Source organism: Salmo salar, chromosome ssa02, assembly GCF_905237065.1.
Source record: "Salmo salar chromosome ssa02, Ssal_v3.1, whole genome shotgun sequence".
Classification (NCBI taxonomy): domain Eukaryota; kingdom Metazoa; phylum Chordata; class Actinopteri; order Salmoniformes; family Salmonidae; genus Salmo; species Salmo salar.
Genome location: NC_059443.1, coordinates 45,830,601 through 45,856,486, shown reverse-complemented (window position 1 = coordinate 45,856,486; position 25,886 = coordinate 45,830,601). Strand labels below are relative to the sequence as shown.

General features: G+C 42.9%; 1 protein-coding gene across 1 annotated transcript in view; it reads left to right on the top strand.

Moving 5' to 3' along the window:
- Positions 1 to 9,445: 9,445 nt before the first annotated feature.
- LOC106584066 (kelch-like protein 32) overlaps positions 9,446 to 25,886 on the top strand; it is a 34,402-nt gene continuing 17,961 nt past the window's right edge. The window contains exons 1-3 of the mRNA XM_014168905.2: positions 9,446 to 9,681; positions 22,494 to 22,591; positions 23,581 to 23,761. Coding sequence (XP_014024380.1) covers positions 22,569 to 22,591; positions 23,581 to 23,761 — 204 coding nt within the window. The 5' untranslated portion in view covers positions 9,446 to 9,681; positions 22,494 to 22,568. The remainder of the gene's footprint in view (positions 9,682 to 22,493; positions 22,592 to 23,580; positions 23,762 to 25,886) is intronic.

Below are 25,886 nucleotides of genomic sequence, written 5' to 3'. Positions count from 1 at the left end.
ATACTACTATCTGTACTTACTGGTGGTACAGACGCTGTTTCATCCTTTCCTACACTGAAATTACCCTTGCCTAACGATTGCGTCTGAAGCACAGCTATCCTTAGGGTCTCAAGCTTATTGGTGAGAAGGAGAGCCCGAGGCCGTGTCGGTGGCACTGTATTGTCCTCAAAGCGCACAAAGAAGTTGTTTAATTTGTCTGGGAGCAAGACGTCAATGTCCACGACAGGATGGTTTTCTTTTTGTAATCCGTGATTGTCTGTAGACCCTGCCACGTACGTCTTGTGTTTGAACCGTTGAATTGTGACTCCACTTAGTCTCTATACTGACGCTTTGCTTGTTTGATTGCCTTACGGAGGGAATAACTACACTGTTTGTATTCGGTCATGTTTCCAGTTGCCTTGCCATGATTAAATGCGATGGGTCGTGCTTTCAGTTTTGCGCAAATGCTGCCATTAATCCACGGTTTCTGGTTGGGGAAAGTTTTAGTAGTCACCGTGGGTACAACATCTCCTATACACTTCCTTATAAACTCGCTCACCAAGTCAGCGTATACGTCAATGTTATTGTCTGAGGCTACGAAGCAATCTTGAAGTGTGGTCAGACCAGCGTTGGATAGACCTAAGTACGGGTGCTTCCTGTTTTAGTTTCTGCTTATAGGAGGGGAGCAACAAGTTGGAGTCATGGTCAGATTTGCCAAAAGGAGGGCGGGGGAGGGACTTGTATGCAGTGGTCGAGTAGCAGTTAGAGTAGCAGTGGTTGAGTGTGTTACTGGCTCATGTACTGCAATCGATATGCTGATAGAATTTAGGTAGCCTGTTCTCAGATTAGCTTTGTTAAAATCCCCAGCTACAATAAATGCAGCCTCAGGATATATGGTTTCCAGTTTGCAAAAAGTCCAGTGATGTTCCTTAATGGCCGTCTTGGTATACGCTTGCGGGGGGATATACACGCCTGTGACGATAACCAATGTGAGATCTTTTGGGAAATAATGTGGTCGGCATTTGATTGTGAGGAATTCTAGGTCAGGTGAACAAAAGGACTTGAGTTCTTGAATGTTGTTACAATTACACCATGAGTCGTTAATCATGAGACATACACCCCCGCCCTTATTCTTACCAGAGAGATGTTTGCTCCTTTTGGCGCGATGCTCTGAAAATCCCATTGGCTGTATGGACTCCGACATCATGGCCCCAGCTAGCCATGTCTCCATGAAACAGAGTACTTTACAATCCTGGATATCTCTTTGGAAAGCAACTCTTGCCCTAATTTGGTCGACTTTGTTAACTAGGGACTGGACATTAGCGAGTAATATACTCGGAAGCAGTGGGTTGTGTGTGCGCATCCGAAGCCTCACTAGAAGACCGCTCCGGCACCCTCTCCTCCAACGGCGTTGTTTTGGGTCGGCCTCTGGAATCCATTCAAATGCCCTGGGAGGTGCAGACAAAGGATCCGCTTTGGGAAAGTATTCCTGGTCGTAGTGCTGGTTGTGCTGGTAAGTTGACGTCTCTATGATATCCAATAGTTCTTCCCGGCTGTATGTAATAACACTTAAGGTTTTTTGGGCTAACAATGTAAGAAATAATACATTAAAAAAACTAGATACTGTACAGTTTCCTAAGGACTTGAAGCGACACTGCCATCTATATCGGTGCCATCTTTTGAAATGCACTCCAGGTGACTACCTCATGAAGCTGGTTGAGACAATGCCAAGAGTGTGCAAAACTGTCATCAAGACAAAGGGTGGCTACTTTGAAGAATCTAAAATATTAAATATATTTTGATATGTTGAAAATATTTTTGGTTACATGATTCTATATGTGTTAGTTCATAGTTTTGATGTCTTCACTATTATTCTACAATCTAAAAAATAGTAAAAATAAAGAAAAACCCTTGACTAAGTAGCTGTGTCCAAACTTTTGACTGGTACTGTAGCTTAACATATAAACAGTGAGTCAGTGAGTAAGTTCAGCTATTCTCTGCTTCAGATGACAGATCTCCATCAGGCCAGTAATGCCATGGTACTGTAGGCTTATGGGTGCATTGGTGATGCATGCCATATGATAAGCTGCTAAAGGGATTCAGATAGCTGTTCGCTGCTCTGGCACCCCAATGGTGGAACAAGCTCCCTCACGACGCCAGGACAGCGGAGTCAATCACCACCTTCTGGAGACACCTGAAACCCCACCTCTTTAAGGAATACCTGGGATAGGATTAAATAATCCTTCTAACCCTCCCCCCCAAAAAAGATATAGTAAAGTGGTTGTTCCACTGGATATCATAAGGTGAATGCACCAATTTGTAAGTTGCTCTGGATAAGAGCGTCTGCTAAATGACGTAAATGTAAATGTAAATATACTGAGACAGAGTGACAATGAAATAAAACTAGACAAAAAATAAATGTTCATTTGAGAATACAACACAGAAACACAGAACATTAGAGACAGAACAGAACCTGTATTTATTGCAGGATTGTGATATCTGATTAATCAACATTGACACTAGTTCATTTTTAATAATAGTTTAACAATTAAATCAAGTTTAAACACTTCATTTCTAAGAATCAACATTTCATCACTACAAAATGTACAAATAAGCTAACTTGTACACTACCGTTTAAAAGTCTGGGGTCACTTAGAAATGCCCTTGTTTTCCATGAAAACATACATGAAATGAGTTGCAAAATGAATAGGAAATATAGTCAAGACGTTGACAAGGTTATAAATAATTATTTTTTTATTGAAATAATAGTGTCCTTCAAACTTTGCTTTTGTCAAAGAATCCTCCATTTGCAGCAATTACAGCATTGCAGACCTTTGGCATTCTAGTTGTCAATTTGTTGAGGTAATCTGAAGAGATTTCATCCCATGCTTCTTGAAGCACCTCCCACAAGTTGGATTGGCTTTATGGGCACTTCTTACGTACCATACGGTCAAGCTGCTCCCACAACAGCTCAACAGGGTTGAGATCCGGTGACTGTGCTGGCCACTCCATTATAAACAGAATACCAGATGACTGCTTCTTCCCTAAATACTTCTTGCATAGTTTGGAGCTGTGCTTTGGGTCATTGTCCTGTTGTAGGAGGACATTGGCTCCAATTAAGCGCCATCCACAGGGTATGGCATGGCGTTGCAAAATTGGGTTACAGCATTCCTTCTTCAAGATCCCTTTTACCCTGTACAAATCTCCCAATTTACCACCAACAAAGCACCCCCAGACCATCACATTGCCTCCACCATGCTTGACAGATGGCGTCAAGCGTCTCACAAATTGCTCTTCTTTGTGATCCGAACACCTAAAACTTAGATTCGTCTGTCCATAACACTTTTTTCCAATCTTCCTCTGTCCAGTGTCTGTGTTCTTTTGTCCATCTTAATCTTTTATTTTTATTCTATTTATTATTTATGTCTGAGATATATTTTTTTCTTTGCAACTCTGCCTAGAATGCCAGCATCCCGGAGTCGCCTCTTCACTGTTGAGACTGGTGTTTTGCGGGTACTATTTAGTGAAGCTGCCAGTTGAGGACTTGTGCGGTGTCTGTTTCTCAAACTAGGCACTCTAATGTACTTGTCCTCTTGCTCAATTGTGCACCGGGGCCTCCCACTCCTCTTTCTTTTCTGGTTAGAGACAGTTTATGGTGTTCTGTGAAGGGAGTAGTACACAGCGTTGCACGAGATCTTCAGTTTCTTGGCAATTTTTCGCATGGAATAGCCTTCATAGACTGAACAAGAATAGACTGACGAGTTTCAGAAGAAAGTTCTTTGTTTCTGGCCATTTTGAGCCTGTAATCGAACCCACAAATGCTGATGCTCCAGATACTCAACTAGTCTAAAGAAGGCCAGTTTGTTTGCTTCTTTAATCAGGACAACAGTTTTCAGCTGTGCTAACATAATTGCAAAAGGTTTTTCTAATGATCAATTAGCCTTTTAAAATGATAAACTTGGATTAGCTAACACAACGTGCCATTGGAACACAGGAGTGATGGTTGCTGATAATGGGCCTCTGTATGCCTATGTAGATATTAAAGTGCACAATGATGCCACACGGCACGAGACCCGTAATCATCTGTGCAATACAGGTGGCACGAAAGCCAAAACAACACAGCACAGGTACTCACACAACCAACGAACATTGGAACAATAATCGACAGCCCAATGGTGCAACAAAGGGCACATTTATCCAAATACAATCAGTGGGAATGGGGGCCAGGTGTGCGTAATGACACAGTTCCGGAGGGATCCGTGATAGTATCTCCCACCTGATGTGCTGCACTAGCAGCGCAACGACACCGGCCCCGAGGACGATCACAGGAACGCAATGCGGGTCGATCAGGACCCGATGCAGCTGCCGAAGTTGCGTCGTCGTCGGACGGGCCATTTGCCACTGCCGTCAAACAGACCAGTTGTGGCGGCATCGGACGGGCCAGTTACCGCTGCTGAAGTTGCATCGTCGGACGAACCAGTTGCAGCTGCTGAAGTTGCGGTGGTGAAGGACGGACCAGTCGCAATGGCATCGGACGGACCAGTTGTGGCGGCATCGGACGGGCCAGTTGCAGCTGCTGAAGTTGCGGCGGCGCCGGACGGACCAGTCGCAGCGTCGTCGGACGGGCCATCCCCGCTGTCTCCCTGGTCGATTATTGGTTGATTATTCTGTCACGTTGGTATGAAAGATCGGGAGACAGGCGCAGGAATGCGTAATAGGGTTTTTTATTGACCCAAATTACAGCGTGCCATATAAAGGCACGGGGATGAAGACAAAACAAACACGTATACAAAACACAGAGTTGAGACCCAAACAAAAGAGCGAGGACTACCTTGAATAATTACACAAGCGTACAATGATGCCACACGGCACGAGACCCGTAATCATCTGTGCAATACACATGGCACGAAAGCCAAAACAACACAGCACTGGTACTCACACAACCAACGGACATTGGAACAATAATCGACAACCCAATGGTGAAACAAGGGGCACATTTATACAAATACAATCAGTGGGAATGGGGACCAGGTGTATGTAATGACACAGTTCCGGAGGGATCCGTGACAGACATTTCTAAGTGACCCTAAACTTTTGAACGGAAGTGTATGTAAAGATGTGTAGTAAATAAGTAGGCTAGTATTACTAAAGCATCATTTTAGGTGAACAACAAAAACTCCATACCAGCAGTGGCCAACCTTGCTCTACTGATGCCTGATCTACTGGGTGAGCAATCAATCAATCAATCAGTCAAATGTATTTATAAAGCCAATTTTATTTTTTTATTTAACCTTTATTTAACTAGGCAAGTCAGTTAAGAACAAATTCTTGTTCACATCAGTAGATGTCACAAAGTGCTATACAGAAACCCAGCCTAAAACCCCAAACAGCAAGCAATGCAGATGTAGAAACACGGTGGCTCGGAAAAACTCCCTAGAAAGACAGGAACCTAGGAAGAAACCTAGAGAGGAACCAGGCTCTGAGGGGTGGCCAGTCATCTTCTCGCTGTGCTGGGTAGAGATTAAAAGAGTACAAGCACAGCCCCCATACCACTAGAGTGATATCAACAGACCACCAATTTAATACCTGAGACAAGGCAGAGTAAAGCCCACGAAGATCTACTCCACCGCACGAGCCTGAGGGGGCGCAATACAAGACAGGAAGATCACGTCAGTGACTCAACCCACTGAAGTGACGCACCCCTCCTAGGGACAGCATGGAAAGAGCACTAGTAAGCCAGTGACTATGCCCTGTAAAAGGGTCAGAGGCAGAGAATCCCAGTGGAGAGAGGGGAACCGGCCAGGCAGAGAAAGCAAGGGCGGTTCGTCACGCCAGTGCCTTGCCGTTCACCTATGCACCCTAACAGGACAACGAGTCTCTCACATAGATAGGCAGACCATTCCATAAAAATGTAGCTCTATAGGAGAAAGCTCTGCCTCCAACGGTTTGCTTACAAATTCTAGGGACAATAAGGAGCAGACTTCTGTTCCAGCCCAGTAATAGCACACTTGATTATAAACTCATTCGGTTTGATGAATTGAATCAGGAGTGTTATTGCTGGTCTGAAACAGAACCTTGCACACCCAGCAGATCTTCAGCAGGGTTGGCCTGCTCCAACTGTAATAGGTTTATACATTGTGTGATGTTTAACTGTATTTTTGTATACAACATGTGCTAACATGAAAGACTGAATCATGGACACTCTTACAGACAGTTGTGGCTGCTTCGCATGATGTATTGTTGTCTCTACCTTCTTGCCCTTTGTGCTGTTGTCTGTGCTCAATAATGTTTGTACCATGTTTTGTGCTGCTACCATGTTGCAAAAGTATCTATATCCACAGTAAAATGAGTCCTATATTGACATAACCTGAAAGGCCGGTCAGCAAGGAAGAAGCCACTGCTCCAAAACCGCCATAAAAAAGCCAGACTACGGTTTGCAGCTGCACATGGGGACAAAGATCGTACTTTTTGGAGAAATGCCCTCTGGTCTGATGAAACAAAAATAGAACTGTTTGGCCATAATGACCATGGTTATGTTTGGAGGAAAAAGGGGGAGGCTTGCAAGCCGAAGAACACCATCCCAACCATGAAGCACGGGGGTGGCAGCATTTTGGGGGTGCTTTGCTGCAGGAGGGACTGGTGCACTTCACAAAATAGATGGCATCATGAGGAATTACAAATGATGTGGATATATTGAAGCAACATCTCAAGACGTCAGTCAGGAACTTAAAGCTTGGTTGCAAATGGGGGTCTTACAAATGGACAATGACCCTAAGCATACTTCCAAAGTTGTGGCAAAATGGCTTAAGGACAACAAAGTCAAGGTATTGGAGTGGCCATCACAAAGCCTTGACCTCAATCCTATAGAAATTTTGTTGGCAGAACTGAAAAAGTGTGTGCAAGCAAGAAGGCCTACAAACCTGACTCAGTTACACCAGCTCTGTCAGGAGGAATGGGCCAAAATTCACCCAACTTATTGTGGGAGGCTTGTGGAAGGTTACCTGAAATGTTTGACCCAAGTTAAACAATTTCAAGGCAATGCTACCAACTACTAATTGAGTGTATGTAAACTTCTGACCCACTGGGAATGTGATGAAAGAAATTAAAGCTGAAGTAAATCCTTCTCTCTACTATTATTCTGACATTTCACATTCTTAAAATGAAGTGGTGATCCTAACTGACCTAAAACAGGGAATTTTTACTAGGATTAACTGTCAGGAATTGTGAAAAACTGAGTTTAAATGTATTTGGCTAAGGTGTATGTAAACTTCTGACTTCAACTGTATGTACAAGAAATGTAATTAAATGCATGTCAAATGCAATGGAAAGTGGCAGGTTATGTGAATTAGGTTAGGGTTAGGGTAAAGCTACAATGCACCCCGACCAAATCAGGTAGCCTAACCTAATCAGGTCGTGACAAATAATTATGAAGATCAAATTTATACTTACAATGCAGATTCCTTAACCTCCTGTGTCCATTTTCAGACGCACAAGTTGACAGTTACCCTGTGGACAATGCAGAGTAGGAGTCAGTAAAACAATTCCACACCAGATGAAGAATAAGTGGTTAATGTTCAGGAACTAGCTAGCTAAATTACTTGAAAGACTAACTTACATTGCCTGGGGTCTGTCCATAGGGAGTTCATATTTTTCCCTGCAGTGAATCCTTATTATTTTTAGCTATAAATAATCTAGCTAGCTAGCCTAGCTACAGTGCATTCTAAAAGTACTCACACCTCTTGACTTTTTCCACATTTTGTTAAGTTACAGCCTTATTTTAAAATTGATTCAATTGTTTTTTCCTCATCAATCTACACACAACACCCCATAATGACAAACCAAAAACAGGTTTTTAGACATTTTTTGCAAATGCATTAAAATAAAAAACTGATATCAGTTTACTTTGTTGAAGCACCTTTGGCAGTGATTACAGCCTCGAGTCTTCTTCGGTATGACGCTACAAGCTTGGCACACCTGTATTTGGGGAGTTTCTCCCATTCTTCTCTGTAGATTCTCTCAAGCTCTGTCAGGTTGGATGGGGAGCGTCGCTGCACAGCTATTTTCAGGTCTCTCCATAGATCGGGTTCAAGTCCAGGCTCTGGCTGGGCCACTCAAGGACATTCAGAGACTTGTCCGAAAGCCAATCCTGCATTGTCTTGGTTTTGTGCTTAGGGTTGTTGTCATGTTGGAAGTTGAACCTTGCCCCAGTCTGAGGTCCTGAGTGCTCTGGACAGGTTTTAATCAATGATCTCTCTGTACTTTGCTCTGTTCATCTTTCCCTCGATCCTGACTAGTCTCCCTGCTGCCACCACCATGCTTCACCGTAGGAATGGTATTGGCCAGGTGATGAGCGGTGCCTGATTTTCTCTGGATGTGACGCTTGGTATTTAGGCCAAAGAGTTCAATCTTGGTTTCATCAGACCAGGGAATCTTGTTTCTCGTGGTCTGAGAGTCCTTTAGGTGCCTTTTGGCAAACTCCAAGCAGGCTTTCATGTGCCTTTTACTGAGGGTGGCTTCCGTCTGGCCACTCTACCATAAAGGCCTGATTGGTGGAGTGCTGCAGAGATGGTTGTCCTTCTGGAAGGTTCTCCCATCTCCACAGAGGAACTTTGGAGCTCTGTCAGAGTGACCATCAGGTTCTTGGTCACCTCCTTAACCAAGGCCCTTCCCCCTGATTTCTCAGTTTGGCCAGGAGGCCAGTTCTAGGCTGGGCGGTCAGCTCATTCTCCAAAGACATAGTTCTAGGCTAAATAAGTAAATGGGTTGACATTATTTTGGAGACAAAATAAACCGGAAATTAGCATAGGCCTTACTATTCAAACACACTGCAGTGAACATTGTATTGGACTTAAAGACTTACCAATTTCGATAGGCCCCATTTCTTAGCCTGGTTGCAGGTCTGTTTCTGCTCTCTTGCCAACTCTTTATGGAATGTTTAGCTTCACAATGACAATGGAGTAGGCTAGAGGACCACAATGGAAACAACTCAACTAACCTGTTCCCCGCACATTGACTCGGTACCTGTACCCCCTGTACATAGCCTCCTTATTGTTATGTCATTTTGTTATTTTTTTTATACTTTAGTTTATTTAGTAAATATTTTCTCAACTCTATTTCTTGAACTGCATTGTTGGTTAAGGGCTTGTAATATGCATTTCACGGTAAGGTCTACTACACCTGTTGTATTCGGCACATTTGACAAATACAATTTGATTTGAAGTATTTACTTTTTTTGTGTATATAATCACCGGCAATGTAGGTATATGTATCTGCCTGGTTTAACATTTCCATGTATTTTAAATGGTCAAATCAAATCAAGAGCACAAACTGGGATCATGCCACCCATTTCTCGGTTGGGCCCATAGACTATCACTAGCCTATAAAATATAACGGCTCAGCCCCATAACGTACTTGACGTACTCATACAACAATTCCATCACTTGGTGGCGCTGTATACCACATGACCGAATGCATGTGACCATATCAAGAGGCGGGGTTTGAATGTGACAATTTACCTAATACAATGTAACCATCTCAAGTGTCCAAGACAACTGACTGTAAAACCGCAGACCAACTTGTTTACCAGCACTCGTTTCAACTGCTCACCACAAATGCAACAGAAACGGATATCAAATGGGAGAAAACAGATTGTCAACAAAACGGAACCGCTGAGGGGACAGGGCCAGAGAACAGTCATATGAGGTGCGTAGCTCGTTGGGTGTGCAACATCAGGAGAATATTACTGCATACATGGTTTGGATGGTTATTAAATGCGAGAAGTGCATATTTTATACCGGGAAATATGTTTTGGGTTCAAGTCGGAGACTAGGTTTATGCGGTCAGGACACTTTGGTGAGACCGGGGTTTAATCCCAAATACCCCGTGGGTTTTTTTCTCTCTCGGCTGAACGAGCCGCTGCCTTGTTGCTAGGAAACGTTTGACAGCTCTGATATTTAAGAGGGAATGACCAAGGCCTGCGGACTCCTCGGCTGAAACTGGCTCAAGTGGCACTGATTAAATACTCACCTAATCTACCGCGCGTACTTTTCATGCGATGTCAATTGTAGACTACGTTATCCATGTATAAACATGGCCATATCATGTTAACCATCAAACATCGTTCAATTCGCGAGTTATGTATGGACATTATGTTTGGCAATAAAATATGGTTTAGCAAAGTAGGTTAGCATATATCTAGGCTACTTGTCCAAAGCTTGAAAAACTAGAACTGACATTTTCACTGGAGCAGCATAAAACGCAGGAATTGGACAGATGTGTAATGTGGTATCCCGTCACTCTCTCTTGGTGCCTATGGTCATGCATCTGAAGGTCACTCCGTGAACCAGTGGTGTAGACAGAAATCTATTGATGGCAGGGCCAGCAAAAATGTAGGTGGGCCAAAATTGAGGCACTCAAATAATCATTAAATTATCACAAATGCATAGCGTATCCTACCTTAATGTAATCGATCGCACACAACAAACCATCAAACATGTGATTTCACGTTACAGACCAAATAGTATTATAGGCCTTTGTAAATCCATGACTCTTGCATTTAACATGATTTAACAATGATTTGATGGCAATGAGAGGACATGTAGCTCCTGCAATGCAGCATGTGGCAGCCAAAAATCACTATGTCCACCCTGTTGCCACATGGAGGTGTGCCCTTCCACATTATTCAGAGCAACAAAGCTGAGCTCTCTTGGACAATGTTTACCTAATGAAAAATCACTGTGATATTCACCCCCAGATGATGTAAGACCTAGTACACTTTTAAAAAAAACAGGTGTCAACGTCTTTGCTAGGAAACTGAAAGAAACTGCTCTGGGACAAAACAAAAACCAAAATAAGAGGAAATCTGCCATACATCCTCTAAGATCATGACCATCAGCCACCCAGAGAGACCAGCACCACTCCACCCTACACAATCGGGCCCCATCCAGAGAGGCCAACACCACCCCGCACCATTGGGCCCCTTCCAGGGTGGACAGCATCCCTTACCTCACTACCCACCCATGCTAACAGGAAAACACCCTAGTCAGAAGAGACCAACAGTCCAGCAAGACATCTATGCATTAGTGTCACGAAGAATAGAGCACCCTGCTGCAGCTGAACTCAACCAGATAAGGCATCTGCTGAACATTATCTGCAATAAAATCAGAAATAGAATTTGTTATTATGAGAAATACAGCCTATTATAATGATTTCAGTTTTATATAAGCTACCCAGGAAAGGGTTAAAGTTATTTATTTATTTATATATATATATATATATATATATATATATGAAAAACGGGCAAACTGGAAAAAAAAAAAAAGTACCCTAGGAAAAAGCAAAGCTAAAAAGGTGTCTCTTTTAAATCTGTCCACAGTTTCAGCCCCCATCAGATTCTCTGGCAGGCTATTCCAGAGGCTGGGGGCATAGTAACCAAGGGCAACCTTTCCATGCCTCTTGGTCCTAGGCTTTGGGATAGCTAAAATGCCAGTGCCAGAGGACCTGAGCTACCTACTGGGTACATAACTCAAAAGCATGACTGATTATGTATTGGGGTGCACAATTGTGGGTTGATTTAAAAACCAATGGAATAATCTTAAAATGTATTCTAAAATGCACAGGCAGCCAGTGCAGAGACTTTGAAACCAGTGTAATGTCTATAGCATTCTGTATGTTTTGCAGTTAACCAATGGCTTTCTTGGTTAGACCAGACAGAAGAGCATTAAAGTAGTCAAGCCTGTTTGTAATAAAATCATGGATGAGTCTCTCTGTATCAGCCTGAGATAGAAATGGCCCTGGTGACACAAATGTAAAGTTGTGTATCGTCTAGGTAGCAGTGAAAATCAATGCCATGCTTTCTGATAACGCTGCCAAGGGGAACATACAGTTGAAGTTTACATACAGCTTAGCCAATGACATTTAATCCTAGTAAAAATTCCCTGTCTTAGGTCAGTTAGGATCACCACTTTATTTTAAGAATGTGAAATGTCAGAATAAAAGCAGATTGATTTATTTCAGCTTTCATTTATTTCATCACATTCCCAGTGGGTCAGAAGTTTACATGCACTCAATTAGTATTTGGTAGAATTGCCTTTAAATTGTTTGACTTGGGTCAAACGTTTCAGGTAGCCTTCCACAAGCTTCCCACAATAAGTTGGGTGAATTTTGGCCCATTCCTCCTGACAGAGCTGGTGTAACTGAGTCAGGTTTGTAGGCCTCCTTGCTCGCACACACTTTGTCCATTTGGAAGACCCATTTGCGACCAAGCTTTAACTTCCTGACTGATGTCTTGAGATGTTGCTTCAATATATCCGCATAATTTTCCTGCCTCATGATGCCATCTATTTTGTGAAGTGCACCAGTCCCTCCTGCAGCAAAGCACCCCCACAACATGATGCTGCCACCCCCGTGCTTCACGGTTAGGATGGTGTTCTTCGGCTTGCAAGCCTTCCCCTTTTTCCTCCAAACATAACAATGGTCATTATGGCCAAACAGTTCTATTTTTGTTTCGTCAGACCAGAGAACATTTCTCCAAAATGTACGTTCTTTGTCCCCATGTGCAGTTGCAAACCCGTAGCCTGGCTTTTTTATGGCGGTTTTGGAGCTGTGGCTTCTTCCTTGCTGAGCAGCCTTTCAGGTTATGTCGATATAGGACTTGTTTTACTGTGGATATAGATACTTTTGTACCTGTTTCCTCCAGCATCTTCAAAAGGTCCTTTGCTGTTGTTCTGTGATTGATTTGCACTTTTCGCACCAAAGTACGTTCATCTCTAGAAGACAGAACGCGTCTCCTTCCTGAGCGGTATGACAGCTGCGTGGTCCCATGGTGTTTATACTTGTGTACTATTGTTTGAACAGATGAACGTGGTACCTTCAGGCGTTTGGAAATTGCTCCCAAGGATGAACCAGACTTGAGGTCTTGGCTGATTTCTTTCGATTTTTCTCATGATGTCAAGCAAAGAGGCACTGAGTTTGAAGGTAGGCCATTGGTACAGCTCCAATTGACTCAAATGATGTCAATTAGCCTATCAGAAGCTTCTAAAGCCATGACATCATTTTCTGGAATTTTCCAACCTGTTTAAAGGCACAGTCAACTTAGTGTATGTAAACGTCTGACCCACTGGAATTGTGATGCAGTGAATTATAAGTGAAATAATCTGTCTGTTAACAATTGTTGGACAAATTACTTGTGTCATGCACAAAGTAGATGTCCTAACCGACTTGCCAAAACTATAGTTTGTTAACGACATTTGTGGAGTGGTTGAAAAATGAGTTTTAATGACTCCAACCTAAGTGTATGTAAACTTCCGACTTCAAGTGTGTGTGTGTGTGTGTGTGTGTGTGTGTGAACCGTACCGGATCCAAAATTGAACCTTGTGGAAAGCCACATGTGATATCTATTTTCTCTGAGTTATGTTCACCCAGGGTGGCAAACTCTCAACCTGTTAAGTAGGTCCTAAACCAATTTAAAACTGGACCAGAGAGGCCAACCCACCTCTCCATTCTGTCCAGAAGAACATCATGGTTAACTGTGTTGAATGCAGCACCTAAATCCAAGAATACAAGGACAGAGAGCTGTTTGGCATCTGTGTTGGCTCTAGGATCATTTACCACTTTAACTAAGCTGTCTGTGCTGTGGTGGGCACAAAAATCAGGTAGGATTATTTTTTTAATACAGTTGGTACTTAAATAATTTAACTGTTTGAAAACCAATTTTTTTCAGAATTTTGTAGGTTGGAGATTGGAGCTGAAGAATCTAGATTACTTTTCTTCAGAAGGAGTTTCATCATAGCAGTTTTTAGTGCAGTGGGGAAAGTTCCTGTGAACAGGGAGTGATTAACAATAGCTTGCACTTCTTCAGATATGCAATTAAAAACTGTTTTGAAGGTGGTGGGGATAGGATCAAGAAGGCAGGTAGAAGGCTTAAGTTGTGATATCACTTTCCTGAGTATGTCTGTGTCAACCAGGGATAATAACTCCATTGTGCCTTTATTTGCGTGGTAGGCTAGGGCACTTATCATCAGGTCTGGATACCCAGCCTAATGTCTGTTATCTTATCTCTGAACTATGCTGCAAACTCATCACATTTAGATGTGGAGGAATGCTCACAGGTTTGTGGGGTTAAGATTTATCAAGCCATCAATGGTCGAGAAGTGCACTCTCAAATTATTCTAATTATTAGTGATCAATTTAGAAAACTGAGCCTGTCTGGCATTTCCAATTGCCTTGTTAGATATGCCAAGTTTCTCTCAGAATATCATAGTGGACCTGCAACTTTGACATTCTCCACTTCCGCTCTGCCTTTCTGCAATTTCTCTTTAATTGATTTGTTTCCTCACTCAGACAAGGGGTTCTCAATTTCGATGTGGCCTTTTTCAACCTTACTATAGCTATGGCATCAATGGTTGTCCTTAATTTGCTATTAAAGTTATCAACTAAATCATCAAAAGAGGAAGGCAGAATAGGTGATGTATTATTCATACGCTCATTGAAATGCGTGTGGCTAATCCTTGTAAGTTACCACAATTACTACACGGTAATATGGTCAGGTGCAGCAAAGGAAGACCTAGCAAAGCTGCAGCTGTCTTAACAAAGCAGCACACCCTGCCCTTACCGCACACAATGAACTAACATCATCAACAATGATAGTCTTTCATGGTTGTAGAGAAATTGACTACTTCTATTCTAGTCTTTTTAATAAACATTTGTAAGTTCAAAATGCCTAACCACTTGTTTAATCTATTTACGTACACCTCAAACATACTTACATTGCATTCGGAAAGCATTTGTTACGTTACAGACGTATTTATTAAAATACTATTTTTCCCTTATCAATCTTCACACAATACCCCATAATGACAAAGCAAAACATTTACATTTACATTTAAGTCATTTAGCAGACGCTCTTATCCAGAGTGACTTACAAATGTTTGATAAAGTTATAAAAAAAACAACTGAAATATCACATTTACAAAAGTATTCAGATCCTTTACTCAGTACTTTGTTGAAGTACCTTTGCCAGTGATTACAGCCTCAAGTCTTCTTGGGTATGATGCTACAAGCTTGGCACACCTGTATTTGGGGAGTTTCTCTCATTCTTCTCGTCAGATCCTCTCAAGGATGTTGGATGGGGAGCATTGCTGCACAGCTATTTTCCGGTCTTTCCAGAGATGTTGGATCGTGTTCAAGTCCAGGCTCTGGCTGAGCCACTCAATGACATTCAGAGACTGGTACCGAAGCCACTCCTCCGTTGTCTTAGCTGTGTGCTTAGGGTCGTTGTCCTGTTGGAAGGTGAACCTTCACCCCAGTCTGAGGTCCTGAGTTCTCTGAAGCAGGTTTTCATCATGGATCTCTCTGTACTTTGCTCTGTTCATCTTTGCCTCAATCCTGACTAGTCTTCCTGTCGCTGAAAAACATCCCCACAGCATAATTCTGCCACCACCATGCTTCACCGTAGGGATGGTGCCAGGTTTCCTCCAGATGTGACGCTTGGCATTCAGGCCAAAGAGCTCAATCTTGGTTTCATCAGACCAGAGAATCTTGTTTCTCATGGTCTGTCCTTTAGGTGCGTTTTGGCAACTCCAAGCGGGCTGTCATGTGCCTTTTTACTGAGGAGTGGCTTCTGTCTTGGTGCTTCCAAACTTCTTCCATTTATGATTGATGGAGGCCACTGTGTTCTTGTGGACCTTCAATGCTGCAGACATTTTTTGGTACCCTTCCCCAGATCGGTGCATTGACAAAATTCTAGCTCGGAGGGCAATTTGTTATATACCTCATGGCTTGGTTTTTGCTCTGACGTGCACTGTCAACTGTGGGACTATATATATATTTTTATTTAACCTTTAGGCCAGACAAAGTTGAACTACTGTTTAATGGATGCCCTGCCTCTCTTTTCTCCACACCCCAAAAAAAAATATATATATAATACTAAAAATAAAAAATCTGATGTGTTCTTTTTTTGGCCAATATATGTTTGTTTATAATGCACTGTCCACTCTCCCTTGAGGCTTTCTCAAGTTGACCATGTTCGAGACTCGGATTGGACAGTGAAACACACACGCTCGCACCTGCAAGCCATGTACAGATGTTTCATTTCTCTCTCATGCTGTCATGGCTGAAGCCAGCGCAAAATCCTACTATTTATGTGTCCAGGTTAAACGTGGGACGTTCCTCATTATAAACAAACAGTCGGTTAAATTCATGTTGTATTGCATCATTTTCATATTAGATGCGATTTAATAGACGAAACGACAATGTCATTGAACCAATTGACTGGCCAAAGATCAGGGCATTCATCGGCAAGCTCATAGTATTTTGGACAACCAAATTAAAGTCTAAATTATTGATGAAATCGAAGTGTGTCAGCTGTATGGTGATTTGCGATTCATAACTTACAATTTACCGGTACTACCAGTAGTAGTAGTAGTAGGCCAACCGATAACCACGAAGGAATGCGTTTGAAGATGCCCTGCCGAGAACAGCCAACATGTCCAGCAAAGTACATCGCCAGTGGAACGCACACACTTGGTGCCAATCAGGTGGGGGCTTTTCGTGGCAGCCAGACGAGACAATCGAAGGAGGATGCGGTGAGCAAAGTTACGCCGCTCGAATTTAGTCACGTTTACTCTATATACACTGCTCAAAAAAATAAAGGGAACACTTAAACAACACAATGTAACTCCAAGTCAATCACACTTCTGTGAAATCAAACTGTCCACTTAGGAAGCAACACTGATTGACAATACATTTCACATGCTGTTGTGCAAATGGAATAGACAACAGGTGGAAATTATAGGAAATTAGCAAGACACCCCTAATAAAGGAGTGGTTCTGCAGGTGGTGACCACAGACCACTTCTCAGTTCCTATGCTTCCTGGCTGATGTTTTGGTCACTTTTGAATGCTGGCGGTGCTTACACTCTAGTGATAGCATGAGACGGGGTCTACAACCCACACAAGTGGCTCAGGTAGTGCAGCTCATCCAGGATGGCACATCAATGCGAGCTGTGGCAAGAAGGTTTGCTGTGTCTGTCAGCGTAGTGTCAAGAGCATGGAGGCGCTACCAGGAGACAGGCCAGTACATCAGGAGACGTGGAGGAGGTCGTAGGAGGGCAACAACCCAGCAGCAGGACCGCTACCTCCGCCTTTGTGCAAGGAGGAGCAGGAGGAGCACTGACAGAGCCCTGCAAAATGACCTCCAGCAGGCCACAAATGTGCATGTGTCTGCTCAAACGGTCAGAAATAGACTCCATGAGGGTGGTATGAGGGCCCGACTTCCACAGGTGGGGGTTGTGCTTACAGCCCAACACCGTGCAGGACGTTTGGCATTTGCCAGAGAACACCAAGATTGGCAAATTCACCACTGGCGCCCTGTGCTCTTCACAGATGAAAGCAGGTTCACACTGAGCACATGTGACAGACGTGACAGAGTCTGGAGACGCCGTGGAGAACATTCTGCTGCTTGCAACATCCTCCAGCATGACCGGTTTGGCGGTGGGTCAGTCATGGTGTGGGGTGGCATTTCTTTGGGGGGCCGCACAGCCCTCCATGTGCTCGCCAGAGGTAGCCTGACTGCCATTAGGTACCGAGATGAGATCCTCAGACCCCTTGTGAGACCATATGCTGGTACGGTTGGCCCTGGGTTCCTCCTAATGCAAGACAGTGCTAGACCTCATGTGGCTGGAGTGTGTCAGCAGTTCCTGCAAGAGGAAGGCATTGATGCTATGGACTGGCCCGCCCGTTCCCCAGACCTGAATCCAATTGAGCACATCTGGGACATCATGTCTCGCTCCATCCACCAATGCCACGTTGCACCACAAACTGTCCAGGAGTTGGCGGATGCTTTAGTCCAGGTCTGGGAGGAGATCCCTCAGGAGACCATCCACCACCTCATCAGGAGCATGCCCAGGCATTGTAGGGAGGTCATACAGGCACGTGGAGGCCACCCACACTACTGAGCCTCATTTTGACTTGTTTTAAGGACATTACATCAAAGTTGGATCAGCCTGTAGTGTGGTTTTCCACATTAATTTTGAGTGTGACTCCAAATCCAGACCTCCATGGGTTGATAAATTGGATTTCCATTGACTATTTTTGTGTGATTTTGTTGTCAGCACATTCAACTATGTAAAGAAAAAAGTATTTAATAAGATTATTTCATTCATTCAGATCTAGGATGTGTTGTTTTAGTGTTCCATTTATTTTTTTGAGTAGTGTAGATTTGATGCTTTTAATTGTGCATGTTATAAGCATTTTTTGTTGTTGATGATGGAGTATACTCTTAGGCTGGATTTATGTATTTTTTTCCAATGCTACATTAATAATTTGGCAGACCTATCTTGATTGACCCTCTTTCTACAAGGCCTTGTCTATGAGAGGCCTAATCATATTTGTATGAATATTTTGGTAACGTCTAGGCTATAGAGATGCATTCAGGTAATGAACTCTTTATTATGTGTCAACATTTTAATTTGATTACAATTATTTGTCAATCATTCTTGAATTTGTTAGGCTATACAATTAAGTAGATTAATGAACTGATACATTCATACATTACTTCTATTTTCTAAATGTTTTAATATGATAGGATGTATGATAGAATGCAATTTCTATGTGAATGTTTATGAAGGTTAGTTTGTGTATTAATAAAAAATTATCTGAAAATCAGTCTGAAATCGAATATTTCTCCTATTGTTCATGTCCATATAGCCTAGGACAATGTTGTGAAGTACTGTTATTCCTTATCCACTTAATGTATTATTATTTTTTTTTCTTCACTCGCCTCCATTTTCTGGGGGGAAAATCCGTTAAACAGTGAATCAATTTTGTCTGGCCTTATTTAACTAGGCAAGTCAGTTAAGAACAAATTGTTATTTACAAAGACTGCCTACTCTGGCCAAACCTTAACGATGCTGGGCTAATTCTGCGCCACCCTATGGTACTCCCAATCACGAACGGTGGTGATACAGCTTGGAATTTAACCAGGTTCTGTAGTGACTCCTCTAGCACTGAGATGCAGTGCCTTAGACCGCTGCGCCACTCTGGAGCCCCCTCCAATTTAAAACATATATATAATAATATATATGTAGATAGACAGGTGGACTCCAACTTGTAGAAACATCTCAAGGATGATCAATGGAACCAGGATGCACCTGAGCTCAATTTAGAAACTCATAGGAAAGTGTCTGAATACATTTTGTAAATGAGGTATTTCTGTTTTTTATTTTTTATACATTTGGAAACATTTAAAAAAAACTGTTTGCTTTGTCATTATGGGGTATTGTGTGTAGAATGCTGAGGATTTTTATTTAATCTATTTTAGAAAAGGGCTGTAACGTAACAAAGTGGAAAAAGTCAAGGGTTCTGAATACTTTCCGAAGGCACTGTACATACCCCACCAGACACGCCACTACAGGTTTCTTCACGGTCTTTAAACCAAAAACAGATTTAATGCATCGCTCAGTTATGTATTGAGCCATATCATCGTGGAATGCTCTGCCACAAGAGGTTACTTGGGCAAAAAGCAAGTTTAGCTTAAATGTTTTTTATAAAAACATGTATCACAGTGCCTTTTTCTAAAGATCTAATTTAACTGTACTGTATATAAGAATATGCATATGTGTATATACTGAGTGTACAAAATATTAAGACACCTTCCTAATTTTTTGTTTTTCCCTCAGAACAGCCTAAATTCTTCGGTGCATGTACTCAACAAGGTGTCAACCATTCCACAGGGAATGGGATACTAGCCCATGTTGACTCCAATGCTTCCCACAGTTGTGCCAAGTTGGCTGGATGTCCTTTGGGTAGTGAACCATTCTTGAAACACACAGGAAACTGTTGAGCATGAAAAACCTAGCAGCGTTGAAGTTCTTGACGCAATCAAACCGGTGCGCCTGGCATCTTCTACCATACCCTGTTTAAAGTCAGTTCAATCTTTTTTGTCTTACCCATTCACCCTCTGAATGGCACGCATACACAATCCATGTCTCAATTGTCTCAAGGCTTAAAAATTCTTCTTTACCCTGTCTTCTCCCCTTCATATACACTGATTGAAGTGTATTTAACAAGGGACATTAATAAGGGATCATAGCTTTCACCTGGATTCACCTGGTCATTCTATGTCATGGTAAGAGCAGGTGTTCATAATGTTTTGTACACTCAGTGTATATGAGTAGTGTAAATTGTATTTTTGTTGTCTCTTGGTGACTTTCTTAACTCTTTTTTTCTTATTTTTTTTTTTTCTTCAATATAATATCTTTTGTTGTTCTTGTCCATTACTGCTCTGTAGTTTTGTCATGTATTTATACGTTTTATGTGGACCCCAGGAAGAGCAGCTGCTGCATGTTCAGTAGCTAATGGGAATCTTACTAAACTAATCTAAACATGCAACTAGACACATAATAAACCATAGTCCTAGTTTAAGTAACGAGACTGAGACTAGATCATAATGTCCTGATATGACTTGGCAACCTATCAGATCACTGGCTCAGCGACCAGGAGATAGTAGGCTAGGCGGCCACAAGTGTAACCATTTAATCACTGTCACGGAGGCCAATCAAAGTAGATCAGGTTTGCGTTAAGTTACATGCTGCATATTAAACAACATCAAAGGAAGCGTAAATTATAACTGTATGCTAAATAATACACATAATAGGCCATACTATAGCCTGTATAGACTACAACAGTGGCCAACAACCTTTTTCTTAGTCAAGATCACTTTCTTAGTCAAAATGCAAGTCTAGTGCAATTCTCGGCTGGGCGCAGGAGATCAAGTGCGCCTACAGTGTATTGTGTGATATCAGTTAAATGATCAATGGCCTAACTACAGTGCATGGGCGGAGAACCACAGGGCAAAGTTATATTTCCAATTAAATTTGCTGTGGGCTTGTGGTAGCTGCTGTAGACACGGTGATCTAAGCTATCTGATTGGCCAGCGATATGCCTACAGGTGCACCAGATTTAGTTCTCTGGGGAGATAAAATGATGAAAGAGTTTGAATCTTCAGACAAATAAAATGGTTCAAAATGGGAACACTTCACCTATCCGGGATGCAGGGAAACTGAATCAAGTGCACACATCACATTATTGGCGAATAGGCTACTAAAAACAGTGTTTGATTTATTTTTAATCTAAAATAGCCCCGCCAGGCCCTGCAGTGGCTTTGCCCTGACAGTGCCCTCAATAATTATTGGGACAGTGAAGCATTTTTTTCACCTTTTGGCTCTATACTTGAAATCAAACAATGACTAAGTTAAAGTGCAGACTGTCAGCTTTAATGTGAGGGTATTTTCATCCATTTCGTGTGAACTGTCTAGAAATTACAGTCCCCCCATTTTAGGGGACCAAAAGTATTGGGCCAAATTCACTTATGTGTATTAAAGTAGTAAAAAGTTAAGTATTTGGTCCCATATTCTTAGCACGCATTGACTACATCAAGCGTGTGACTCTACATGCGTTGGATGCATTTTCTGTTTGTTTTGGTTGTGTTTCAGATAAATATGTGCCCAATAGAAATGTAATGGTAAATAATATATTGTGTGATTTTTGGAGTCACTTTTATTGTAAATAAGAATAGAATATGTTTCTAAACCCTTCTACATTAATGTGGACGCTACCATTATTACGGATAATCCTGAATGAATCGTGAATAATGAGAAAGTTAGACGCACAGACATCATACTGGCACACAGCTTAGACACCCATGCATACCCCACAAGACATGCCACAAGAGGTCTCTTCACAGTCCAGAACAGACTATGGGAGTCACACAGTACTACATAGAACCATGACTACGTGGAACTCTATTCCACATCAAGTAACTGATGCAAGCAGTAAAATTTAGATTAAAAAAATAATAATAATAATAATAATAATAAATAAAAATAATAATAAATAAAAATAACTCCTTATGGAACAGCGGGGACTGTGAAACAACACAAACATTGGCACAGACACAAACACACACACACACGATAACATACGCACCATACATACACATGGATTTAGTACTGTAGATATGTGGTAGTGGATGGAGTAGGGGCCTGAGGGCACACAGTGTGTTGTGAAATCTGTGAATGTATTGTAATGTTTTAAAATTGTATAAACTGCCTTAATTTTGCTGGACCCCAGGAAGAGTAGCTGGGGATCCATAATAAATACAAATACAAAAAACCTCCAATGGAACGCTAACCTCTCACCATTGATATTTGTGCGTCAAACTTTCTCACTCATCATTATTCACGATTCATTCAGGATTATCCGTAATCATGGTAGCATCCACACTAACGTAGAAGTGTTTAGAAACATATTCTATTCTTAACCACAGAGAGTCAGTTGGAAACTCAGGTCGTGGTCTTTCTTGGCCGATGGCTAATTCACAAAGTGTCTGCTTCATTCTATTCATTAAGCTGAAGTGCCTCACAGTTTCAAGTGGATTTTCAGTCTGCTTTGAATTAGGGGTAGGCAGTTAGTTGATCCAAATTAATTGAAATGTACCTCATCTGTTTCTCTTTCTAGGCTAATGCAGGAAGTAACTGCAGCCCTCAGGAATCACAGAATACTGTTCCACCTCTTCTCTCCTTCTCCGGGAGCATGCCATCTGAACCTTGTGTCAGGTAAATCTGTAAACTGGTGAATCCGTACACACACACACAGCTCTACAACTTTTTCCAGCATTTTGTAATTGGGTGTGAGACTCATTTTGCCCTTTAGAGAGTTTGCAATGCCATCTGCAGTGTTAACTGTAGTATATGTGGTGAGCTAACTAACCTCTGATCAACCTTGGTTTGGCATGGCTGGTCTGAGCTTCAGTGGGGCAGCATGTTGGCAGGTGTGGTAAGAGCAGTCAACCCCCCCCCCACACACACACTTCTCTGTCAGATTATAATCCTGCCTCTGCCTCTCAGCCTGTGGCGACATGTCCCTCATTCCCGGGGTATTACTCTGTCAGGGCCACACACACTGTCGGTAGAGGGGCAGGCTGTTCCTCAGGGCCTTGTCCAGCCTGGACAGAGAGTTAGGGAGGAGCAGCCCGTTGACTATGTTGAACTACAACTGCTGAGCCTTAGTGGTGACCAGCAGGGGACTCCAGTGCTCTACCACGAATCCTGAGAACACACACACACACACACACACACACACACACACACACACACACACACCCAGACTTGTGTTCACATACCTTCAATAGTATTTAGTTATTTGTAGTGACAGACCAAACTGCAGACAGGCAGAAAAAAGGACTGACAGCTAGTTGACTAATAAACAGACATATGAAATGGACAGCTAGGAGAACAAGAGAGACAAACAAGGAGATGCGGCAGGTAGCCTAGCGGTTAAGAGTGTTGGGCCAGTAACGAAAGGTCGCTGGTTTGAATCCCTGACTTGAATAGGTGAAAAATCTGTCCATGTTCCCTTGAGCAAGGCACTTAACCCTAATTGCTCCTGTAAGTCGCTCTGGATAAGAGCATCTCCTAAATTACTAAAATGAGATGAGCAGAGAGACGACAGAGATTTTCCCACAGCATTGACTGATATCTCTCCCTCACTCTCTCTCCCCCACTCCTTCCTTCCCTCTGTCCCTCTCTCCCTCTCTGCCTCCCAGTGGGAAAGAGCTGGTAACAGACCAGAGGCTATGCCAGTCCAAGTCTCACCAGGACTCCGTCCTCTCCGCCCTCAACCAGCAGAGGAAGGATGGCCTACTCTGTGATGTCACCTTGGTCGCCGGCGACCAGAAGTTCCACGCCCATAAAGCAGTGCTGGCGGCGTGCAGCGATTACTTCCGGGTGAGTTTGGACCTGGGGAGGACACTACACTCTTAGAAAAAATTGTTATTTGTCTGTCCCTATAGGAGAACCCTTTGAAGAACCCTTTAGCTTCTAGGTAGAACCTGTTTGGGTTCCATGTAGAAACCTTTCCACAGAGGGTTCTACATGGAACCAAAAAGAGTTCTACTTGGAACCAAAAAGTGTTCTACCTGGAACCAAAAAGGGTTCTCCTGTGGGGACAGCCGAATAACCCATTTTGGAACCCTGTTTTCTAAGAGTGTAGTTTCAAGTTGTATTGTCACGTGCACAAGTACAGTGAAATGCCTGTCTTGCAAGCTCTTTCCTAACAAAGCAATAATCAATATCACTAGTACTATAAGTAAATTAGTACAAAAACACACGAGAAATAGAAACAATAAGAACAGGAGAAAGTATGTAAGCTATATACAGGCTCAGATCCAGGGTCAGTGCCAATACCATACAATGTGCTGGATACTGGAGTGGTAAGGGTAGATATGTATAGGGTGTCAGGTGACTAGGCATCAGGATATATGATAAACAGAGTAGCAGCAGCGTATTTGATGATTGTATGGGACTTTGTTTGTGTGTGTAATGTGTGTGTGTGAGCAAATGAAGCGTGTGTGTGTGTGTGTGTGTTGGAGTGTCAGTATGAGTGTGTGTGTGTCGAGTCAGTACTGTGAGTGTGCATAGAGTCAGTGCAAAAATACAAATAAAATAAAAGGGTCAATGCAGATAGTCCGTGTAGCCATTTTGTTATCTGTTTAGCAGTCTTATGGCTTGGAGATAGAAGCTGGTTAGGAGCCTGTTGGGGTCAGACTTGTTGCTCCGGTACCGATTGCCGTGCGGAAGCAGTGTGAACAGTCTATGGCTTGGGTAGCTGGAGTCTTTAACAATTTTCCTGGCCTCCCTTTTACACCGCCTGATAGAGAGGTCCTGGATCTCAGGGAGCTCGGCCCCAGTGATGTACTGGGTGTTCTGCACCACCCTATATAGCACCATGTGATCGAGTGTGGTGCAGTTGCCATAACAAGCAGTGATGCAGCCAGTCAAGATGCTCTCAGTTTGGCAGCTGTATAACTTTTTGAGGATTTGAGGGCCCATGCCAAATCTTTTCAACCTCCCAAGGGGGGTGGACCATTTTAAGTCCTTAGTGATTTGGACACAGAGGAACTTGAAGCTCTCTACCTGCTCCACTAGTGCCCTGTTGATGTGGATAGGAGCGTACTCGCCCCCTGTTTCCTGTAGTCCACGATCAGCTCCTTGGTCTTACTGTCATTGAGGGAGAGGTTGTTCTGGCACCACACTGCCAGGTCACTGACCATCTCCCTGTTGGCCTTCCCATTTTCGCTGGTGATCAGGCCTACCCCCGTCATGTCGTCAGCAAACTTGATGATGGTGTTGGAGTTGTGCATGACCACGCAGTTGTGGGTGAACACGGAGTACAGGAGGGGAGTAAGCGCACACCCCTGTGAGGCCCACATGTTGTGGGTCAGCATGGCGGAGGTGATGTTGCCTACCCTCACCACCTGGGGTCGGCCCGTCAGAAAGTCCACGATCCAGTTGCAGAGAGAGGTGTTCAGTCCCAGGGTCCCATGCTGGGTGATGAGCTTGAAGGGGACTATGGTGTTGAATGCTGAGCTCTAGTCAATGAACAGCATTCTCACGTATTCCTCCTATCTAGGTGGGTGAGGGCAGTGTGGAGTGCAGTTGAGATTGCGTCTTTGGATCTGTTAGGGCGGTATGCAAATTGGAGTGGGTTAGGGGTGTCTGGGATGGTGGAGTTGATGTGTGCCATAACCAGCCTTTCAAAGTACTTAAATCAAATCAAATTGTATTGGTCACGTACAAGTCTTTTCAGATGTTATTGCAGGTGGTGATTGTGATACAGGGTGGTAGTCTTTGTGGCATGTAGCCTTAGAGTTCTTGGGAACAGGAATAATGGTGGTCAGCTTGAGATGTGGGGATTACAGACTGGGACAAGGAGAGGTTGAAAATGACCGTAGATATGCCTGCCAGCTGTTCTGTGCATGCTCTGAGAACACGTCCTGCAATACTGTCCGGCCTGCGGCCATGCAAGTGACCTGATTTTAAAAACCTTACTCACGTCATCCTCTGGGTCGGC